Genomic DNA, 18,787 nt, shown 5'->3' with positions numbered 1-18,787 from the left:
CATCACAGCAAGCGAGTTCGTCAACCTCTGCTGAGGCCGTTTGCTCCACCTACCGCCGATGCGAGATTCGTTCGGTCATCAAGTTCCTCACTTTGCGCCGCAAATCCGCCTCCGAGATCCATCGTCAGCTTGTGGAAACTTATGGACCTGAGGTAATGTTACGTCAGCATGTTTACAAGTGGGTTAGGTCGTTCAAAGAAGGTCGCACTGACACTCATGACGAAGAAAAGAGTGGGAGGCCGTCTCTCGTTTCAGAAGAGCTTCTGCAGCAAGTTGATGAAAAAATTCGCAGTGATCGTTGTGTGATGATTGACACCCTTCATGAAATGTTCCCACAATTCTCACGAAGTCTCATGGATGAAATTGTCTCAGAAAAACTTGATTACAGGAAGCTGAGTGCAAGATGGGTGCCAAAAATGTTGACTCCAGAACATCGCCAAAATTGCGTTTTGGCTGCACGTGAATTTCTTCAGCGTTATAAAATCGAGGATGAGGCTTTCCTTGACTCTATTGTGACTGGAGACGAAACTTGGGTAGGTCACTATACTCCCGAGTCCAAAAGGCAGTCCCAACAATGGCGCCATACCCATTCCCCATCAGCCAAAAAATTCAAAGTTCAGTTTTCAGAGTGGAAGATTATGGTATCTGTCTTTTGGGACAGAAAAGAGGTTTTGTTGGTGGATTTCATGGCCAAAGGGACCACCATCAATGCTGAAACATATTGCGAGACCCTAAAAAAATTGAAAAAAAAGATTAAAGACAAAAGGAGGGGAATGCTGACTCGTGGTGTGTCCCTCCTTCATGACAACGCCAGACCCCATACCGCTCGTGTGACTCAGGACCTGCTTGTGTCCTTTGGATGGAATATTGTTACCCACCCACCCTATTGCCCGGACCTTGTGCCCTCAGATTTTCACCAAACTGAAAGAATTCTTGGGTGGGAAACGTTTTTCCAACGATGAGGAGGTGAAGGAGACAGTGGAGAAGTGGCTTTCGGAGGTGGAGCGGAGCGTATTCGACGAGGGTATAAAAAAGCTGGTGCCGAAGCTGAAGAAGTGCATCGAAGTTGACGGCGATTATGTTGAGAAATAAACACATATTTTGGAACATACCCTGTAAATGTGGTTGAAATATATTCATTTTTCGATTTTTAACAGCTGTTGTAACCTTTTTCTGGATATCCCTCGTACATGAAAAATGCTGTGAATATAATATAACCTTGCATCAGGCATTCACAGATTACAAACAGGCCTATGACAGTGTGGATAGGGGAGGCATACAAAATATATTACAGGAGTTTAGAATACAAAAGAAACTAGAACACACCTTATAGTCTTGATGATACAAGAAACAAAATGTAAAGAAAGGAAACAAGGTAAGCTATCAAAAGATTTTCACATAGACCAAGGACTTAGGAAAAGGAACGTTGTATCAGCAATGTTGTTCATTCTAAGCTTAGAGTCTGTAATGAGGAAGCCAAAATATAAATCCAGGTGACAATATTTATAATAGAAACTGAATAATAGAATACATCCTGAAACTAAACAAGACTGGCTGAGGTAAACAAATACAGTCCGGATCAAAAGTTTAAGACCACTTGAAAAATGGCAAAAAATCAGATTTTGCATGGTTGGATCTTAACAAGGTTCCAAGTAGAGCTTCAACATGCAACAAGAAGAAATGGGAGTGAGACAAAACATTTTTTGAGCATGCAATTTAATGAAAACAACGATTAAACTGAAACAGGCTGTTTTACAGCTGATCAAAAGTTTAGGACCACAACTCCAAAAAAACCCATAAACCCCCCCCAAAACAGAAATCAAACTTCCAAACACGAACTCAGTACTGAGTAGCTCCACCGTTATTGTTGATCACTTCAAAAATTCGTTGCGGCATGCTTGATGCAAGCGTTTCCATGAGGTGAGTGGGAACATTTCTCCAAGTGGTGAAGACGGCCGCACGAAGGGCATCTACTGTCTGGAACTGTTGTCCATTTTTGTAAACTTCCCTTGCTATCCATCCCCAAAGGTTCTCAATTGGATTTAGATCAGGGGAACAAGCAGGATGGGCCAAAAGAGTGATGTTATCCTCCAGGAAGAAGTCCTTTGTCCTGCGGGCATTGTGTACTGTAGCGTTGTCCTGTTGAAAAACCCAGTCGTTACCACACAGACGAGGGCCCTCAGTCATGAGGAATGCTCTCTGCAACATCTGGACATAGCCAGCGGCCGTTTGACGCCCCTGCACTTCCTGAAGCTCCATTGTTCCACTGAAGGAAAAAGCACCCCAGACCATTATGGCGCCCCCTCCACTGTGGCGCGTAGAAAACATCTCAGGTGGGATCTGCATGTCATGCCAGTAACGTTGGAAACCATCCAAAATTAAATTGGTTTTGTAAATGAACTTTTCTCATCAGAGAATAAAACTTTCTTCCACCTTTGAATGTCCCACGTTTGGTGCTCTCTTGCAAAGTCCAACGAGCAGTTCTGTGGCGTTCAAGGAGACGAGGTCTTTGAAGGCGTTTTTTGTTTTTGAAGCCCTTCAGTCTCAGATGCCGTCTGATGGGTATGGGGCTGCAGTCAGCACCAGTAATGGCCTTAATTTGGGTCGAGGATCGTCCAGTGTCTTGACAGACAGCCAATTGGATCCTCCGGCTCAGTGCTGGTGAAATTTTTTTGGGTCTTCCACTTGACTTTTTTGTTCCATAATCCTCAGGATCATTTAAGAAATTCCAAATGACTGTCTTACTGCATCCCACTTCAGCAGCGATGGCACACTGTGAGAGACCCTGCTTATAAAGTTAAACCGACCACGTTGAAAAAGGGAGAGTTTTTTGCCTTTGCCATCAGAACGTGTGACTACCAGACAGAAAATGACAATGAATCCACATCTTGGCACAGATTTGGCCTTTTAAAGGCATGTGGTCCTAAACTTTTGATCAGCTGTAAAACAGCCTGTTTCAATTTAATCATTATTTTCAATTAATTGAATGCTCAACAAATGTTTTGTCTCACTCCCATTTCTTCTTGTTGCATGTTGAAGCTCTACTTGGAACCTTGTTAAGATCCAACCATGCAAAATATGATTTTTTGCCATTTTTCAAGTGGTCTTAAACTTTTGATCGGGACTGTATTATTATGCTTCACAATGACTACTAAAATCAAGTCAGAAAACTAAAGGTGCTGATTTTTAAAGTCATGATGAAACCAAAATTTCTGTATTGGGCTGGAATGTTGGACAATAACAAAAAGTGAAGAAAACATTCTATGAACCTGGGAAAAAATGGGTCTTAAGGATGATATTTCGGCCAGTAAATGAAGATGGCACATTAAAAATAATAACTAATACTGAAGTTATGGATCTATGTACGAGCATGTGCCTAGTGGCCGAAGTGAAAAATCAAAAAATTGCAATGGCTTGGACCCATGGAAAGGTTAGATATTTATAGAACTCTTAAGAAGCTAATAAATGGTATCCCACAAGTCATCAGAAGTGTTAGACCGACCAATAATGCAGTGGCAGGAGGAAGTGGAGGTCTGGGGAAACCCAAAGTGAGAGGATGGAGTGAAAAAATAAACACACAACAAAAGACAGACAGCAATGGCGCAGAAACATTAAGACGGCCATGGGCTGTAGTTCCACTGTGAACGTAATGAAAATAGTAACCCACACCAGGAAAATGATTGACTGATACTGTTTATTATTCCAGGGACAATTTATGCACAGGTTCACAGCTAGATATACAATGATAAACATAAACACTCTATTAAAATGCATTTCAAATAATTCTAACTGTTCTGCAAAGCCATAATCCACAGAAAGCGGATTAAATTTATTTTGTAGAATAGCATTCTGCAAAACATAAAAAAATGCTTAAAAATATGGACTAAGCAGTGACATTTGGATCAATTCTTTTATTTTGGCTTTAACACTGACAGCTCTACACCTTACAACATGCACACTGAAAAAACTTGTAGATTTTAGAACATGAACATTCCCATCACTAAATGCCACTAATAAATAATAACATTTGTAGAACCAAAAAAAGAAGGTAAAAGAACAATATGAGATACCTATACAATACCCATTATGAAATCTAACAGACTAAATTTAAAATGCAAAGAATACAAAAAAAAGTGCAAATCTGGGATATCTACCTTTACCTAATCTCATCAAATATATCTGCTGCATTTGTATCACTTCAAATGTTTTGTCTTAATAGTTAAGAGCACAAGGGTCTAGGAAGCCAGCAATCCTTGGATCGCAAACATTTTACTTTATTCAAGAAATGCTCCCACCAGGATCATTTTGCTGTTTACCCCTTGTCTAATCTCTAGTGTACTCAGGTGTGTTCATTCAGCAATAATTCTGCGTTTCATTTTATTTCCGCAATTTAGAGTTTCGTGCAGCAGATCGTGGCAGCCATCTGAAAACAACACTATATCAAATTACAATGGTTTAGATATTATGTTCCTACATATATATTTTAATTAAAACACGACATAGTTTTTTAATATTCTTTAATCCTTAATATTGACAGATATTTCAATATATTTGTAAATAAAAAACTACAAAAAATAAGTCTCTAAATACAAATCAGTAAGTCGCCTTGCCTTCAAAATAAAATTGTATTAAGGCATGTTTCATCATATATTATTCCAAATGCTGTCTTTAATTATGTTTAATGAAGCTCGAGTTTCCCCTCAAATTTTCGATGCTGTAACTGTCTGATCTAAAGTTATAATTGTAAACATTTCCAAGTTTACATCATGCGGGTGTTTTTATAGCAGTGGAAAACTCCTTAGTTGCAAGGAATCAAAATAAAAAGAAACGTTCATAACTCTCAATGGTTCACACCAGTAAATTTAGAAAAATTAAGCTAACGTACTAAAAATCGGAACATCAATGTACACATAATTCACACGATGAATGGGCCGGTTTGTTCTAAAAACAGCACGCCGTTTTCCTTACAAAGCTTCTCTTAACTTATTTTAATGCGCCTGATAGACATTTATTGTATGAAGTAGAAGAATAAATGACTTTAAGCTATGTACCTGTAACGATGTTCCTTTCAGGTTTTATTCGAACCTCGCAGTCTTAAAAAGTATTTCTTCATGCAGAGAAGTACACACTGAAATATTTCCAACAATTAACAGTTGTTAAAAAAACAACAAAAACTCCACTATACAATCACCCGGAAATCTGTGATCTCCCGCCTGCTACATTCAAACCGAAATTACGCGACAGTTGAGGTAGAGGTCAAAGGATACTGTAAGTGGTCTTGGGATATGTAGTTTCTGCTTTACGTAGATTGACAGTTTTTGGCCATTCTGTGTCTGTTTGTGTTTGAAAAGTGCCCGAACAACGTTAAAAAGCATTGAGGTTTCTATGTGAACAATACCAGAGGTTCCAGAGAAGAACTACAAGCCCCACTGTGCTAACTATCGATGACAGGATTCAAAAATCAAACCTGGAACTACAAGTTCCATGATGCTCTGATGTCCAGAATCCCCACCTGTGAAAAGAAGACGTCACATCGCTCGGACTACAACTCCCACTAACGCACGGTGTTCCATTACTACTCGTTTCAATGTGATTGCTTTTCTGCATTTAATTGATAAAGTGACACATGTATCCACCTTTTGTGTCAAAAAATTAAAAGCCAGACTGCGACGGAAAGACTAAACTGTCGATCCGTCTTGCAGGCAATACTTCTGAGATTAGGTGGTTACCTCAGCGATCCAGGACTGGATTAAGCTTTATGATGATTATTTTGAGTTCACAGTTGTTTTAAAATTGAGCTACATGAGGGAGTGAATGCGTCTCGTAGTACTTAGACTGGATGCCTATGCTATACCTGTGGACTTCGGAATACATTTCCACTCTTTGCGATTCTTTATGATGGAGGTGTAGCAATTTCGAGTATATTTGAAAGTTTACATAATTTTTATTTGATCAGGGCTAGGATGACTTTTGAATGGAGCCTTCATATTCTGCACTTGTTTGGTAGGTACACACTTCAGCATTGTTGCATGTGTAATGCCTGGGAAAGCTTGCCCAGAACATTTCTCCTAAACAAAGCATTGGTGCGTTCATAAAATCAGTAATGTCACATACAGTAAAATTCTTACTTTTATACAGTATGTTGATGGCTATTTGGCATTGCATACCTTAAAAAAATGAGACGTCTGTTGTAACTTCAGTACGTTATTTGTAGATCGCAGTCGTAACAACAGCAGATGCCTTAGCTGACGGAAATAATGTGAGAGTCGCCGGGCACATTAAGAACCGAAGTAGTCCTACAGCCCTCTAGTGGTCAGCAGCAGTACTGCACCGTCCATCACAGACCCCACAGACTGCCCTTCTGCTTTGCAAAAAAAAAAAAAAAGAGAAAACAAGTCATCCTGCTCATGTTTAAACTTAAGAGAGGACTGATTTATCTGAGTTTTATTTTTTAAATTATACCGTTTTAACCTTATTTATAAAACGATATTTATGTGGAATTTTCCAAACTAATTTAAAATGTATATTATAAAATATCGTATAGTAAAAGGGCATACAAGGTGGCATAAAATTGGGTTTATTATTTCCTAATATGAGTATTATTACCTTATTATGCTTGATTTCCACACCATCCAAAAATAAACTAGTTATGACACCAGAAAGGAAAATACTGCTAAAAGGTTTTTGATTTACTTTTAACAAACTTGCTACCGTTCCTGTGATGGCTTCAAAAGCTATTACATGCTCCTTAGGGCCAGGGTAGCAAGGAACTGTAACGTTTCAGGAATTCAGAATAAGTGAAAAATTTCATTCAATAGTTGTGTCACAGTATACATCTTATTTCTGTGAGGACAGTACAAATAAACTCTTATTTTTCTACTTAATGCCCTTATTATTCAAAATATGAATGTTGTCATGAGAAGAGAGGGAAACAATTAAGAAGGATCATTGATATGGAGGTGTTGGGATGGAGGAGAAGAGGACAACCAAAGAGAAACTGAAAGGACCATGCGAAGGGAGACTAAGGGAGAAAGTGTCATCAGGAGAGGAAGTGTACAACACATGAAAATGGAGGAGTCTGGTCCAATATAGCAACTCTCATAAAAGTAGGAAAAGCTGTAGAAGACGAATTGTGTGAAAGTCTATGCTTTTTTAATGGAATCCAAAATAACAGAATATGATTATAAAAGAATGAGATAACTTTAATTGAAGCTTTTTTAGAACAGATTAGATTATATTAAATAAACTTTATTAATCCCAAGGGGAAATTTAGATGTATGAAGCTGCAGAAACATAAAACAAAGATACAGGCTCATAGGACAAATAATATAACCAATCAATTGATCAATAAACAAATAAAAATGATAGCTTTCTCAGCTATTACACATGCCACAATACTGGAGTAAATTGTATATTGTGTAGTAATTGCAGGATGGCGAGCTCAGACACAATTTTATCCCTTTTCTGTATCTTCTGTTCTGTCGTGGAACTTCAAACATGAGGCATCAGACAGGAGAACCTCTCTTCTATTTGCAAGGTCCAGAACACCCACATTTCTTTATCCCTCCTTACTGTATTAAATGTGTTCTTCAGGCTGAGAACTCACCGATTGTCAGCTCTCATGCACACTGAGCCGACTACTGCGACTTAAAACACAATCAAATCTTTGTCAGGGCAAGACACAGCCTGAATGGATAGAGTGACAGATTACAGCCAGATTACAGGAATTGTCTCAGGACAACAATCTCTCCCTTAATGTCAGCAAAACCAAGAAGCTGGTCATAGACTTCAGTAGGCAGAAAATAGGCCAAACTTCCATTTACACAGTTTGAGTAGCTGTTGAAATGTTGAATCAACAGCTATAAATTTCTCCACAAGTGATCTGAAGCGGGCGCAATGCATCTTGGCGAAACTCAAATAGGCTGTCTGCTTTTAGTTCCTTAGACATTTGAAGAAAGCCCATAGATGAGTCTGTGCTCACCACTTCCTCCATGTGAATAATAGAGTTTGTAATCACTGGCTGCATAACACCCTAATACTGCACCTACTGGACTGTATTCTTAAATATAACATCATTCAGACTTCAATGAGAATACATAATTTATTAATTTGAAAATATTTTTAAATTTCATTTTTATGTTCACAAAAAATACAAAGGTTGTGAATACATTCATATAACCAGTCAATTTTATGTGCATTTTACAGCAGTTTCTGTGTTCCAAAAACAACTTTCCATTTTTATTACAAATAAGTTATGTTAAGAAAAATGAACGCTTGTAAAAATAATGTTGTAAAATGTGCATTTACTTACTACATGTTTTGATGACTGTATTATATGGGTTTTAAATAGATGGTAACAGATTTGTGAAATACTAATGGCTCATGCTTTTAATAGAACTCTTGTTGTATCCATTAACACAGCCTAAGTCTAGTCCTGTTCCTTGGTTTTGCTGATGTTAAGTTGCAGATAATTCTGTTTGCACCTAGAAATAAAGTTCTCCACCTTACTTCTATACTCTTTCTCATCACCTTTATCAATATACACAATAAGTACTGAATCATTTGAGAATTTCTACAAGTGACATCACCTGGTGTTATATTTGTAGTCTGGGATGTGCAGAGAAGAGAAAAGGAGTCAGGACTGTTCCTTGTGGTGCTCCAGTGTTGCACACATCCATATCAGAAACACAGTCCTTCAGTCTCAAAAACTGTGGTCTGCCTGACAGAAAGTTCATTACTCAGGACTCCACAGACTTGTCCAGTTGCAGCTTTCTGAGTTTATCCGTTAACAGAGATATCAGCATGGTATTGAAGGCACTGGAGAAATCAAAAAACATAATTGTCCAGGTGAGAATAAGCTTTGTGGAGCAGGCAGACCATTGTGTCCTCATGTTAATCTTTATTCAACAGGCAAACTGCTGTGGGTCCAAGGTAGTCTACCACAGGAGGACTCGTGCAGCCCAGGGCCTGTCTCTCAAAGGTCTTCATGATGTGAAATGCAAGTGCTACTTATCTGTAATCATTAGGTGAAGGGGCATCTGCCTTCTTTGGAATAGGAACAAAGTAGGATGTTTTCCACAGCAGCAGCACTTTCTAAAGCCTTAGGAACAGACTGAACAAGTGACAGATGATACCACAAAGTTGGTCAGTACAGGCTTTAAAAACTCAAGGACTGACTCCATCTGGTCCTTTCACTTTTTCTGTGTGTAGGTTTCTCGTTTGTCTCCTCACTTCACCATTAGTTTTGGTTCAGGCCATATGGATGATCAAATGTGGACTTATCACTACCATTCTAACTGAAGTTGTAATAGTTGTTAATTTAGTAAGTATAGTGTAGGAGACTGGTCATTTGAAGAAGGTGGTGGGGGACCTGGTTCTATTAAAAACTATGTTTAGTGCATTAGCTTTGTCCACATCCCTGTCTAGCACCGGAGAACTGGATTGCTTGAGCCCAGTAATTACAGTATGCCAAATTCATTCCAGACATCTTTCATATTATTCTGAATGAGTCTGTCTTCTATTTTAGCTTTGTAAGCTTCCTTTACTTCACTCAGCTATTTCTTCAGCACTGTGTATCTTTCAGAGTCTCTTTGTCACCAGATTTGAATGCTCTTTTTTCTCATTCAGGAGACATTTTAGCTCCATTCCAATCCAGCGCTTGTTGTTTGGAATGCAACATAATGTCTTTTAGAGTAACACAGTATTATCACAGAAGTTAACATAGTCTGTGATGCAGTGATATCAACCCCATGTCATGTTGTTAAGCTTTGGTAGGTTACCCATTTGCATTTCACCAGTTTGTTTGTTATGTGGGAAAACTATAAAAATTTGACTCTCTAATCCAGAGATTTTACATTGGCAAAACTCCTAACTGCAACATTTGCTAAAAAACGAGCATCTCCTCTATTAGGAGAATTAGAACATACCTGTTGTATACAAACACCTCATCTCATGTCATGTCTCTATCTTTCAATAAGTTAAAGCTGTTTTACTTATTATTGTCATTCTTTTGATACCCTCTAATAAATAACTGGGTTCCATTGGGAACTGTCCTTTTGCAGTATCTCCTAGTATTGTTGCTTTGTAACGTCTATTAAAAATGGCATCCCAAACCCTAACAGCTCTCATTGTGTACCATACCCAGTACATTGAGGAGATGCAATGAGAAACGACTGTCACTGTAACGATCCACCACTCCGGATAAATACCATGGTCGAGCTTTTCCTGGCATGACACATGCCATACCGTTGGGATATTAAGCCGACAAACATGGGGAAATTCATTCTACATGCAGAAATGATTGCAGCCCAGATTTGTAAGCGAGGACAGCACAAAAATTGGAAAATGCCACAGTGCTATCACCTGACAGGCAAGGAGTTTGAACGAATTCTGGAATCAGCTGGGACAACGTAGGCACATAGTCCACGTATCACACTAGTAAAATGATCACACTCAGTAATAACGCCAAGTTTTAAAAAGTGTGAACTCGGTTTAATCACCGTACATCTGAATCCAATCCACGCTCACTAAGACCGATGCGTACCACACTGAGAAAATGGCAGATCGAGAGTTTAATCTTTTGACAACATTGTGTCTTTAAATCTGTTAAAGCAAAAATAAACTTTGTCTATTCAGTGATGAAATTTAGACAAACCTTCAGTGAAACTGTTAGCAACAGAAAGCTAGCGTTTATGGGATTTGTAGTCCCAGTCATAGACCGTTGACGCTTTTTAGGCAAACATTTTGGAAACCAGCGCATCATGGGACTTGAAGTTCCGTGATTGAGCCTTGGCCGCTTTCGATTTTGCAGTCGAACAGGAAGTAGTTAGCATTGTGGGGCTTGTAGTTCCGCCCTGGAGCCTCCGGGGTTGATCTCAACGCGCGCTGGAAGGAAATTAAAACTAGAAAAAACGGGAAAACATAACTTTTCGATTGGAATATAGCAAAAACAAGGAGAAAAGAGGGTTCGTTCTGATATAGAATATCTTCCCCCTCCCCTTCCCACGCACCCACGTAAGCATGCCCGGCTTCACCTGCTGCGTCCCCGGCTGCTACAACAACTCGCACCGGGATCGGGAACTGCGCTTCTACACCTTCCCAAAGGACCCGGTACAGCGGGAGATCTGGCTGAAGAACATCTCCCGTGCAGGCGTTAGCGGCTGCTTCAGCACCTTCCAGCCGACCACTGGCCACCGTGTCTGCAGCATCCACTTTGCCGGCGGCAGAAAGACCTACAGCATTAGGGTGCCTACCCTTTTCCCACTGCGGGGGGTGAACGAGAGACGAGGCCGGAGAGGGAGGAACAGAAAGTTATCTGCTGTGCTGCCTCCTGCTGCCCTGACACTTGGTGCCACCGTTGATGCCATCGAGACAGGCGAAGGAGACGGGGTCGTTGTGTCACAGCCCCGCCAGTGCGGTCCCGAAGACGTGAAGCCCATCGATCTGACCGTGCAACACCCTGACGGTTCGCTGCTGCCCGTTGCCGCCTCCTCGTCGGTCCCTACGTGCGAGAGCGGCGCGTCGTTCGCTCTGGTGGCCCATTCGTTGCCACTAGGGGTAAGTAGAGGGGAGATGGCTTTAGTTGAGACATTGGACCACTCGTACTCGCTGTCCTCTGGTACCACCTCAGCAGAGTTGCTAAAAAAACTTAACGAACAACGGGACATCATTGCCTTGATGGAGGTCAAGATGAAAGAGATGAAATCCACAATCCGTCATCTAAAAGTGTCCGAGTCTAAACTGCGGGAAGAAGTAAGAGACAGAGACAGACTGCTTTCAAAGGCGGTGATCAGGAAGAAACACGGCATGTAAGGACGACAATAAAGTGGGAGTAACAGTAATAGTGACAGTTCTCAAATTGAATAGATAAACACACTGCTTTGAAATGGAAACGACAAAAGGCTTCATGCGCTAATCTAGCGATGCCCGGAGGGAATTTTCATTGGGAAAAAGTTATACTTGGTAAATAATATTATAATTGATAAAGACACCGGGAGCATGGGATGAAAATTGATACAAATCTTACCCGGAAGCCAAAAGATACAGAAAAAAACGAATGCCATGTACACGAAAAAATCTGAATGGATTACAATATTTTAAATGAAACCACACACAAAAAAAGTTTTTCATTGGAATGCTCAGATATTTAAGACTAGATCACAAAGACAGGATGTTTTCTTTTGCAAATAAAGATTCGTCCAGCAAAGGGATGTTAATCAAAAGTACAGGAAAAAAAAGTTTCTGGATAAGCCTCGAACCCCAACATCCCAGTGTTTTATATTGGATACCAAATGACTTGATACTGTGTGACATCTTTTGTATGAAATTGCCATTGCTTCATATTTCTATAATGAAAAAGAATGTTTAGCTTTTTTATTAGCCATTTTAGCTTGCTTACCTGTTAGTTTTTATTTTGTTAAGCATTTCCAATATTATTTACCGTGTTTGACATTGGCATCAGCTAAATCTGGTCAATACGTTTTTGTTAATACCGATTTTCTTTTAATGATATTCACTTTGGAAATTCACATTTTGTAACATTTCAAAGAACTTTCTTGTTGACATTTGACTGACATTGCTACATTATGTTTTTTACTTTGTCCTCTTTGAGATGTAAAGAAGTGATTTGTGCAGCTGCAGTGTCTCTTAGTCTTATTGTCGGCCAAAGGTTTTGGGGAAATCACATTTGAAAGTAAATAAACAGATATGGAGAACAAGTAGTCTATCCAGTTCAGGCAGTTCAGTATAATGAAATTGTAATGGCTTCACGTGATAGACATACATAGGATTCATTATATGTACTTTGTTTGTACTTTTACTCATAGTTATAATGTACTGTAGAAGGCTGCAAGATATAAGCATTTTTGTGTATTTTTTTCCCACGGAAAGAGACAAAAACGCTTATGTTTCATAGTTGATTTGTGCCGCTGTCTGTGGATTTTTTATAGAAGTCTACATTTAGGTATGAAGCTATGACATTTCTAGTGTAGATCCATTCTGGGACTTTTCAGAGAAGACATGACTTTGTTTCCATTTTAATTTCTGGTATCTGGGTTTTCTGTCCTAGATTTAATCTTATATTAAACCATTAGGAAAAATGTTGCATAACATGGCAGTTATGTGTTTTTCCTTGGTAGAGGTACAAATGAAATACCAGACATAATTGGCTTTGTTATCTAAGATGACCATCACCTATTCTGTAGTAGGACCCCAGTTGTTCCTTAGTTATTATTTCAACATTTATTAGCTCTTGTTAAGAGATCAGTATGTTAAAACTGTTGTCATCACTTCTAAAATATGTCGGTATTAGCCGAACACACACTCAGTCTGTATGCGTACAGTATGCATACTTGTTTTAACCCTCCCACTGTGTGTGTGTGTCTACACACTGAAATTTAATTCGTATAACACACAAATTTGCACATAAAATATTTAAATAGACATATGTATGTGTATTTTTGCAAAATTAAAAAAATTTCAGTAATTGACTTGTGACTAACGAAGTGAAAGCTTTTTCTGGTCTCTCACTGTTGAAATTTTGTATTTTAGATTTTGTGCAGACATAGAAAAAACACTGGTTAATTATATGGATAAATATCTGCATTATAGTGAATAAGTTAGAAGTGTGCTAATAATTACATTTCCAGTTTTATTGGTGATGCACAAAAAATAATAATTCTATGTATTGTAAACTTTTCTACTTACTTAATTGCAGCATCAGATATTTAAGAGCATGATGGCAGCCTGGATTTACAACTTGTTAGGAAACCAGTGTTGAGTAGGATAGTTGAACATCAAGCAGTGGTTCGCCTTCCCAGTAGTTGGTATGGTGAAGAGGCCTAGATGTATAAATGTCCTTTGGAAATCAATGTCTTCACATTCTGAAAGTGTACTGCTCAAATTTTGATAATGGGCTAACCTACACTTTAGACAGTGCTGATGTAAATAAGACACTGTGGACCATACCTGTTCATGTGTATTTAGATTGTAAATTTAGATTCTATATGAGTTGATTTGCAGATGGTGTCCTATTTATCAGCTTAATCAATATGGAAAACATTACGTAAAGAAGCTGATAGTGGAGACATAATATGGCTGGTGTTATTGTGAAGGTAACCTTGATCAAAATCAGATGAAACAGTGTTCAATTTGTTGAAGATTTATGACTGAAGAAAAGAAAAGTCACATTTTCACCTTCAGCCAGCTACTTAAGTCATTTTAACAAACAGTCTACAGCAGCCTTAAGGTTGGTAGAGCTGAGTGTACCAGGATGACTACAATGCAGTACAATCTTTCAGAAAGAGAAAACGTTGTAGCTATGCTGGCTAAACACAAAGGAAATGAAGGCATTGTAATGCAGTAGAAGAAAAAAAAGCTCAATGCATAATATGCAAAGAGTGTGAAAATAACGTTTGCTCTTGTAAAGACTGAATGTGTAGTGAAGTTCCTAAATGAACGTGCATTCCACAGTCATTCTAAGGCATAGGTCTACTGTGTTTCTCATATCGGAAATCTGTTCCAAGTTTTAAACTCTTTGGACACTCAAGAAAAACATCCCCTAGGTGTTTCCAGTCTAAACTAAAGTGTTACTCATGTAAAATAAAAATGAATTTTCTTTGGCTTATCTAAATGGAAGCTGTCAGAATAGTGAAAGAAACAGCTTTAAGGCTGATGTTAAACTTCAGATGGGGATCATTGCAATGCATATAAAGATGAATGAAAAAGTATTCAATGCTGCAGTTAGTATAAGGTATTCCTATTCAGTGGAAGAAAAACAATTTGTTGGAATGGTCGAAGCAAATAAAGGGAATTTTTTCAAATATACTTTGATGTGTTTCCAGACTACAGGAAACCTTTTTTAAATAGTTCATTCCACCTGTGTTACTATCACACCTTTTTGTGTCTTGCAGTCCATGATAATCAAATAAACATTTTTTATAAAGGACTTTCTTTTGAGATGCGTGCTTATGTTGGGCTTTCAGGTATTCTTCCCTATAGTCCTCCAGATGGCAGCAGGTGTCTTATTTATATTCCATCTTAATCTGTACTTTAAATTCATTAGTTGAAACAGTTGTGCAAAGGCTTTACTGCACCTGTGTCTTCTCCAGGGTTGGTACCTGCCTTGTGTAATAGTCCCAAAGTTGTGTTTAGTGTAGAAGATGGTGTGGTGTGCAAAAAAGATGCTTTAAAAACATTAATGGTAGGAATGGCAGTTAAAAGAAAAAGCAATGTGATATCAGAACAAGCACATTTTTATTTTTACTGTTAAAAAATGTGTTTTTATTATTTAACAGTGGTTAAGTGAACTGCACAGGAGTCCATAGTGAATCTGATCCATGGATCCTTTATCCAATTGATAAAGCATTAAATATGAAATAAAAGTTGTGACGGGTGGCCATGGCCATTACCTGGCCGGGATGCCAACGGAATAGAAGGACCAGGTGAGAGAACATCACTGAGGCAAATACCTCTCCTGGGACACTAGAGGGCAGCCCTCCTGGGTGGCTGTGGCACCATAGATTACCGCAGGGCACGCCGGAAACTGGAGTTTGGTGCAGCCCTGTTGGGTTATGGTGGCCTCCAGGGGGAACTGCAGAGTCCTATAGTGGACTTCCAGCACACCTGCAAGTGATTCCAGGTAATACCGATGAGCCACCTGGAATACTCCCAGCACCTGAATAAAAGGAGCAGCTTCACTCCTTTCAGGGATCCAGAGTCAGGAGAAGGTGGACAAAGCTTGCCTGGGGAGGAGTATAGGCGGAAGGACAAGAAAAAGAAGCCAAAGAAGGAAAGGCATCTGGGCTGGACTGAACACTGTAGTATGTACTGTACTTTGGTGCTTTTGTGCTTTGCCTTGTGTGCTGTGCTCTGTAGTGGGGAGTGAAGAAAAAGCGCTGCCCCATTTGAATAAACCATGTGCTGTGTGGCAAACTCGTGTCCTGCCTGTGGGTGTCGGGTTAGGGTGATTTCACAAAGTCCATTACCAAAGTATGATGGAGTTCTTTGGTTATGACGTCATTATTATTATTTATTTCACATACACTTTTATTCAAGGTGATTTACAAAGCAAGTTATTACACATTACAAGATGCAAGCATCATAAGCAACAAAGAACAAGAGAAACACATGAGCAAGAGGATGTAATCCTACTATATTATTATACCTGCAACTTGATTAAGACAAAAGTCAGTATCCTAAACTTTTTGTCAGTACAATAGCAGCAATTATGTAGAACAGAAACTAAGCAGTTCCAAAATGTTTATTGAAAAGGCGCATTTTGAAAAGACACCGAGACATGAGTAAATTGTGTGTAGCTCGAATAGACAAAGGAAGATCATTCTACAGCTTTGGAGCAAGAATACTAAATCAGAGATGCAGATATTTGATGTTGATACAGCACAGTGACATGGATATTAGTGCTGTTCTTTCTTAGATCCATTACCCTTTTCAGGCCATCATCTATATGGAGGTTAACACATTCTTCACATATTGTATCTGCATGAGTTCTCCACTGGTTATCCTACATCCCCAAAGGTGTGCAGTTGTAGGAACTTTTGATTGATTAATAATCAATGAGACAGCCACTCAGGAGGATGCCGTTTTAATGTGGGATCTGAAAAAGAAATTTTAAGTTGGTTAAGTAATTATCAGTTTTGCCTTTGGGTTATACCAGTAATTAATCCAATAATTTGCAAGGCTCCTACTTTATTTACATTACCTTTCTCTTTTGTATTAGGCAGATCTCCAGCTTTTAGAGTTATATCAAGCTAACTGAGGCACACTCATTTTAAGAAACAGATTATACAATTTGTTGATAAGTACAAGTATTAAAGAAATGTGATAACTGCATATACACATTGACATACAAGTCTGGATGCAGACAGACTATACAGAAGCTGTTTACTGGTTATTTAGAGTTCTACTTTATCATAGCACAGATAAATAGATTTACAATACCAAGTCTTTATGGATGAAATCCGATGTTGTGTGGAGTTGCTGCTTTGTTGTTGCTCTGGGTCCAAGTAGAATATTCTTCATGTTTTGAAGTACACTTGTTCTCTTTACTGCATGGTTCTTGTCAGTGCTGTGCTGCTGCCTCTTCAGCTTGCCTTCTGCTGTCTTTTGCCACTTCATAGGGAAAAGGCATTTACTCAGTCTGGCCCAAGAGTTTAGATGCTGAAGTTCCTTTCTTGAAGTTGTGGCTTCTCAGCCTCATCAGACTATTGGCACACAGCTTTGGCTTGACAGACTGCATCTCAGCTTCTGGTCTGCAAAGATCATAGTTTGTCAAAATTTGCTTTTCAAGGTAAAGACATCTCATAGGTTTCAGTTTGAGAGAAGGTTTTAGAAAGTAATTTTGGAGAGTTCCCCCCTTTGTGAGAGAATCCCCGAACTTCTCTCAACATGGCATTCTCTTGTCTCTTTTCTTCTCCTTACTTTGAGAGATGGGATGCATATTGTTTTAAAGGAAGGTTGAACCTTCTCCAATTGATCTAAGTCACCCCCACTTACAAAATCAGTGTCTTTTATTAGGTGGACTCTTCTGACCATCTTAGTTGTCATCCCTTGAATTAAAAGAATTTGTTCTTGCTTGAGCCCATTTTGCACCTTCTGGCTCAAGAGGTCTACAGAGGGGCTTCTGGAGAGATGTCAGTGCAACTCTGATTTACACCTTTGTTATCAGGTAGATCCTGATACAAGCTGGAGTTCACTTAGTTTGGAATGCAAGTGAGGCTTTCATGCAGTGGGATGCCTCCATCCTTGTTAAATCTGATTTCCTAACAGGCCTAGTGTGCCACAAAAGGCAAGCAGAATGGGCAATGTCCACTTTGTCCTGCACAGTCAATTGGCATTTATGAATTTGGTGTAATAGAGGTGATGTGTTCACTGTGGTGGACTGCCACCCTGTCCAGAACCATTTCCTGCTTTGTGCCACATGTTGTCAGGATAGTCCCTAGCCCCATTGTATCCCTGAAATTGAATAATTGGATTTGAGGGAACTTGTATGTACTGTATCTATGCATATATATTCTATGGGAAAAGTGGACATTGGGATAACAAAAAAATGAAACCTACAGGAAATTCAAGACAGGTAATCTAAATACCAGAAGAGAGATACTGGGTATATTGGGAGAAGGACGCTAAGGATAGAACTGCCAGGCAAGAGGAAAAGAGGAAGGCCTAAGAGAAGGTTTATGGATGTGGTGAGAGAGGACATGCAGGTGTTGGGTGTCACAGAGCAAGATGCTGAGGACAGGAAGATATGGAAGAAGATGATCCACAGTGGGTGGCAACCCCTAACGGGAGCAGCCGAAAGAAGAAGAAGAATCTAAATACCAAATTAGGTTGGATAATGGATGGATGGATGGATGTTACGCAGTAATATATCAAGAGTTTTGAATGTTTTCATTTATGTATGTCATTAGTATTTTATACATTTTTTTATTCCAGTATGTACAGTTCTGGTAATTATGTTATCCATTCCATGAGAAAAATGCAAGCTCAAATTGCTACTAGTGAAAAGTAATTGTTGTACAATAAGCCAAGGGAGTCTTTAGTTTAATTCCTGGTCTGGGTAGTGACTTTATGGAATCTACATATTCTCCTTATGACTACATGGGTATTTTCAAGTACTTTGTACACTGATTTTCCTCCAAGATAAAAGATATGTGTTGGGTTAACCAATGGCTCTAAGATGGGTCTTGTATGAGTGAGTGTGGGTGTGTAAGCAGTGCTTTAACTCTGTGACAGGCTATGGTGTCCTGCAGGGTTAGTTCCTACCTTTAGC

General features: G+C 39.1%; 3 protein-coding genes across 3 annotated transcripts in view; 2 read left to right on the top strand and 1 right to left on the bottom strand.

Moving 5' to 3' along the window:
• The window catches only part of LOC120535325, a 51,520-nt gene extending 46,287 nt beyond the window's left edge, over nucleotides 1–5,233 (bottom strand). Inside the window, exon 1 of the mRNA XM_039763088.1 lies at nucleotides 5,052–5,233. The gene's annotated coding sequence lies outside the window, so the exon portion shown is untranslated. The remainder of the gene's footprint in view (nucleotides 1–5,051) is intronic.
• On the top strand, nucleotides 72–9,691 carry LOC120534859 (protein GVQW3-like; the record flags this gene model as incomplete). The annotated part of the gene is made up of 2 exons (XM_039762373.1): nucleotides 72–592; nucleotides 9,628–9,691. Coding segments are annotated over 2 exons (585 nt in total), but the record flags the coding sequence as incomplete, so codon positions are not given.
• Nucleotides 9,692–10,800: 1,109 nt separating this feature from the next.
• thap11 (THAP domain containing 11) lies at nucleotides 10,801–15,920 on the top strand. The gene has a single exon (XM_039763087.1). The coding sequence runs from the start codon at nucleotides 11,020–11,022 to the stop codon at nucleotides 11,809–11,811; it is 792 nt and encodes a 263-aa protein (XP_039619021.1). The 5' UTR covers nucleotides 10,801–11,019; the 3' UTR covers nucleotides 11,812–15,920.
• The last annotated feature ends 2,867 nt before the right edge of the window (nucleotides 15,921–18,787 follow it).

This window comes from Polypterus senegalus, chromosome 9 (genome assembly GCF_016835505.1).
Source record: "Polypterus senegalus isolate Bchr_013 chromosome 9, ASM1683550v1, whole genome shotgun sequence".
Lineage (NCBI taxonomy): Eukaryota > Metazoa > Chordata > Cladistia > Polypteriformes > Polypteridae > Polypterus > Polypterus senegalus.
The sequence above is the reverse complement of the archived record's forward strand: the minus strand, read 5'-3'. Positions and strand labels throughout refer to the sequence as shown.